Source organism: Panulirus ornatus, chromosome 58 (assembly GCF_036320965.1).
Source record: "Panulirus ornatus isolate Po-2019 chromosome 58, ASM3632096v1, whole genome shotgun sequence".
Taxonomy (NCBI): domain Eukaryota; kingdom Metazoa; phylum Arthropoda; class Malacostraca; order Decapoda; family Palinuridae; genus Panulirus; species Panulirus ornatus.
The window spans coordinates 31,810,124-31,814,914 of NC_092281.1; the positions used below are offsets into that span (position 1 = coordinate 31,810,124).

The following is a 4,791-nucleotide window of genomic DNA, read 5'->3' on the forward strand; positions in this document are numbered from 1 at the left end:
TTAATACGACTTAGATCAGAAGATCTAGCCTTAGGTAATTTGTTAGATCGAGATTATCAAAGCCTTTCATCATTTTTAATCTTTGTACTTCGTGACCATCTCTGTTTTAAGTTGTTACGTTGACGTATGATGAATCTAATATGGAGAACAAATTTAGGAGGAAACCTGGCAAAGCTACATATGAGTGATTTTACCGTTTGCAAGTAAACTACGATTTTGTAAAAACGAATAGCATCTATGTTGTGTATAGAAAACGTAACTCCTTAGCTGCATTCTCTATGAATGTCATCAAAAGTAAAACATAGACAAGGGAAGGAATGAGGCTTGACGATACGAAACATCACTCAATCGTGTCCTGCCTGCCCAGACCCTCCCTCGCCACACCACTGGCCATAACTTCATCAACACATTGCTTACTCCGTCAAGGTCATCCACACATTTTGCCTGGCTTGAACAACCGCTTGGCATTCATGAACCGCTGAATGTTTACACTTTCTGATTATCTGTAGTAGCTGATGCAGTTGCAAGATAGACTATTAAACCATTTTCTTACAATACTCGCTGGTAAGGAGACAATTTTCACAAAACACAGAGGTAACACTGCCTAAGAAACGGGCTTAAGAACAATTGTACGAACATAGGGTCACATTGGTACATCCACAAGGCACCAGTGGTCTGGGTGGCCTGAAATAGATTTGGGACCAAGAAGGATGATGGGTGTAGGGAGTAAACCTACCACAGACCATCATTAATTATGAAGAGTTGACAATGGTTACCTCCAGCCATAATCTATAAATCAATAGACAAATGTTAATGCAAACAAAGCAAGAATTAAACAAGCAGGAAACACAATCCAATGTACCATTTTACGATAGTTATGTCAAGTTGTCGCATCTGTTAACTACCTGACGTGGTCTTACGTCTCACCTTTAGTAACGTCTGCGAATTTCGTTGTAGTGAAACTCATGCGACCCGAGAGTCAATGTTAGTGATACACAAGAGGAAGAAATATAACTCCGAAGGTATAAAACAGTTGTGGACACACCAAACGCTTGACAAATATTCCTTAGTAGATGACAGAAAACACAAAGAGATCGTCCTTGTAAACTTATGATGAGGTTTGCTTGAAGAGCCTCCCTTCGTCATCGTCGTCCACAGGCGCCCTTTGTTGGAGTGGGTGTGGCGTGGACACAGTACTGGGACCTTCATGATAAATTATCTACAACGTTCCAGGTGTCCACATATCAGGGATATGACTGTGTACAACGGTGGCTGGGGTTAAAGTCACTGGATCATATATAAAACATACAAAGGTTAACATTGATTCTCTTAAGATTTCAAGGCAATGAAAGGTTTGTGGTGCAGTCTTTATGACTGAAGGTCATATTTAGATAGAGATTTATCAAATGGATATTACATCAACGTCACAGTAGCCACTCCGGCCACTGTATCACTAACACAAGGGTTAACTGTAGTCATACAATACAAATACTAAAACTTAAGGTAGGTTTACACTTACGCACTTTTGTGTTACGGCCTGGTACGGCGTGGGCCGCACTAAAGACGCCAGCGAGGTGGCGCGGTGAGAGGCAAAATGACCGTTATTGGGCGGCGTCCCTTGTTTTCGTGCGGTGTGTTACGGCGTGTTGTTGCGGTAATGTTGCGGTGTCTTGCGCAGTGTCACGGCAGTGGCGCGGTGTTTACGGCTTTTGATGGCGCGGTTTCATACGGCATGGCACGGCCTCTTGCCGTGGTTGCGGTGTGTCGCGGGTAGCTTGCGGTGTTGTTGCGGTTAGCTTGCGGTGTTGTTGCGGAGTGAGCGCACATGTGCACGAGACACGACGTGGAACAATGCATGATTGTTGCACATGCACCGTTCCAAACCGTGTCGGATATGAACCTAGGGTATATATAGAGGTCTGGCAAGCACATGCCTCATTCTTTTGCCAGCCAGCATACAGTATGGACATCCAGAGCCTCTCACCCCAGGAGACCCAGAGAATTTTGGCAGCTGTACTCTGTATTTGTGCAGTCCAGGTCGTCTACGAGTGGAGAAGAAGAAGACGTACTGCAGTGCCACACCCACCAGAACGATTGCGAAGAAAGGACGGCAGGGCAGGGCGGTTATGGAGTCGGGAGTGGCTGACACGGCGACAATTATATGGAAACTACGACCAGCTGCTACAAGAATTGAACAAAGAGGACCCCGAAGGACACAAGAATTTCCTACACATCTACACAGAATTGTTCCTGGAGATGGTTGAGAGGCTGACGCCCATTTTGAAGAAGGAGGACACTAGAATGCGGAATGCACAAGAGGTGGGACTTAAGTTGGCGGTCACCCTCCGGCACCTGGCAACTGGGAACGACTATCCAAGTCTCCAATACAGCTTCATAGTCTCCAAGGCTTCCATATGCCGGTTTATCCCGATAGTCTGCGATGCCATTATCGACAGCTACAAACCAGAAGTGATGAAGTGCCCCAAGGCACCAGAAGAATGGAAGAACGTAGCACAACGATTCGCCTCAAAGTGGAACTACTTCAATTGTGTGGGAGCCCTGGATGGGAAGCAGGTCGCAATCAAGAAACCCAGAGGTGGAGGCTCACTGTACTTCAATTACAAAACGTTTCACAGCATCGTCCTCATGGCCCTCTCCGATGCAAATTACAAGTTCTTGTACATCGACGTCGGTACAGAAGGAGGCGCTGGGGATGGAGGTGCCTGGCAGATGTGCACCCTGGCCAGGGCCATTAATAACAACCGTGCACACTTCCCTCATGACACAACTCTGCCCAACGACGACGAACCCATCCCCTACCACATAGTCGCCGACGATGCCTTCGCTCTCAAGACGTGGACGATGAAACCCTACTCCCACCAATCACAAGATCCCACCGAACGACTATACAGCTACAGACTATCTCGCGCTCGTCGTGTGGTGGAAAACGCATTCGAGCTGCTACAGATGAGATGGCGAATCTTCGGAAGGACGATGCAACAAGATGTCCCTGTTTGCAAGAAGCTAACGATGTGTGCATGTGTCATGCATAACCTGACACTGCAACACTACCCAATTGATCGCACCGTTGTCAACTATGAGGACCAACAACATGATGTCGTCCCTGGTACTTGGAGGGAGGAGTCACTGAACCTCATGGTACAACTCATGGCAAGAAGGGGACCGAACTACACACGGCGAGCGAAGGCAGTCAGAGATTACCTGGCCCAGTATCATTCATCGGATGCAGGCGCAGTGGAATGGCAAGAGGGAATGGTGTTTCCTCGAGGACGACCTCCTCCTGACAACTAGAGGACACACACACAAATATATATAACCCAACCCAACCAGTGAATGTACATAATTGTAAATAAAGTTCATGATGTACTTAACATTGTTTGATACTCCCATATTTGTGTATTGTCTGATAGCCATATTAATGTGATAGAGATTATTTGATGGATGATTGGGACTTATATGAAATGGTGTTGGAAGATATTGAACTGAAACTTAACAGGAATGAGAAAGAAACATGTAAAAGCATATTGGTCATAACATAAATACAGTATTTAAAGTTCATATTCTGACGCCAAATACCCCTCGATGGTTGGTGCACTTATTATAATAAACTAAAAATACATAAAAAGCATATTGAGAAGAACATACAAAAGTTTTAAATAATTAAAGTTCACACTCTGGCGCCAAAATCCTCTTGATGGTTGGTGCGTGAATGCATATACTTAATATAGTTCAGTGGTACAATGTCTAGGATTTTAAAGTACTATTGTCTAACATGATGTATTTGCATATAGAGAGGAGATAAAATTAGTGGACCTGTAATTGAGTTGTACCTACTCGGTTGGAGTAGGAGATGAACCACACAGGTACGTAGTCACAAACAGGTCAAGCCGACATGCTGAGATGTGACTACACACAGGACACCGCGGCTCCAGTGAACCAACAATAGAGAGATTAGCGGCTGAATACCATACAGGTCTCAAACAGGTCGAGCTGACATTGTGAGATGTGACTACACACAGGACACCACGGCTACAGTGAACCAACTATCGAGAGATTAGGGAGTTTACATAGATTTCATATATGGTGTTGTGATTTTGTAGGAATCGGTTGGGGAGCTAAAGCCACTGGTTCCGTCTGCGTCTCTTTGGGTGTTTGATTTTGCGGCAAGTTTATGGGCATCCCCCGAGCCAAAGCTGCTTTCTCCGTGGCATTTTCTTCTTTGGGGCCCGCCAATTTGTGAATCGTAGTGATGACTGTGTTGAAGAAGGGCTGCTGGTATTCTTCTGGCACGAACTCGAGGTGTTCTCTGATGTATTGGACGAAGACGTTGATGGTACGCTGTTTCTTGCTTTCCCCTTCAGGTATCAGTTGGTTCATTAGATCCATAATTCTGCTGAGTTGCGAGTGGACTGCTTCTTCAGCCGAATCAGGTGTGCCAACATGTCGCTCCCCTCGCTGGGTCCTCCTCTGCTTCAGCAGCCGCTTCCTCCGCTAAATCGAAGTTACAGAGAGGCCCGACATGTCACCACTGGATGATTCTCCTCCGCCTATTTCCATTGTTGGTGTGGCGACGTCAGGTGCAGGTGAGAACCGCTCGCTTGGTATTGTCGGTTCGTGGGTGATGTGACCATCCAGGAATCCCCACATTGACATAACTTCATCCTCCCGTGTTGTCCGTTGTCGTGCTGCCGCCCCGCTCTTGTTCTCCTTCTCTATTTTTCCGAAGTCGGTTCGCCGTGCCTCGAAATACTTGCGTACTTGCTGGAAGGT

The 4,791-nt window shown here is 46.0% G+C and overlaps 1 protein-coding gene across 1 annotated transcript; it reads left to right on the forward strand.

Annotated features, from left to right (window-relative positions):
• The first annotated feature begins 1,962 nt into the window (after nucleotides 1-1,962).
• Nucleotides 1,963-3,459, forward strand: LOC139766721 (putative nuclease HARBI1). The gene is made up of 2 exons (XM_071695642.1): nucleotides 1,963-3,263; nucleotides 3,432-3,459. The coding sequence occupies exons 1-2, from the start codon at nucleotides 1,963-1,965 to the stop codon at nucleotides 3,457-3,459; spliced, it is 1,329 nt and encodes a 442-aa protein (XP_071551743.1).
• Nucleotides 3,460-4,791: the final 1,332 nt, after the last annotated feature.

Excerpts from the sequence above, each read along its gene's own strand:
- LOC139766721 (XM_071695642.1), top strand. The coding sequence starts at position 1,963 with ATGGACATCCAGAGCCTCTCACCCCAGGAGACCCAGAGAATTTTGGCA. Across the intron at positions 3,264-3,431 it reads GATGCAGGCGCAGTGGAATG|CCATATTAATGTGATAGAGA; the intron begins GCAAGAGGGAAT and ends ATTGTCTGATAG.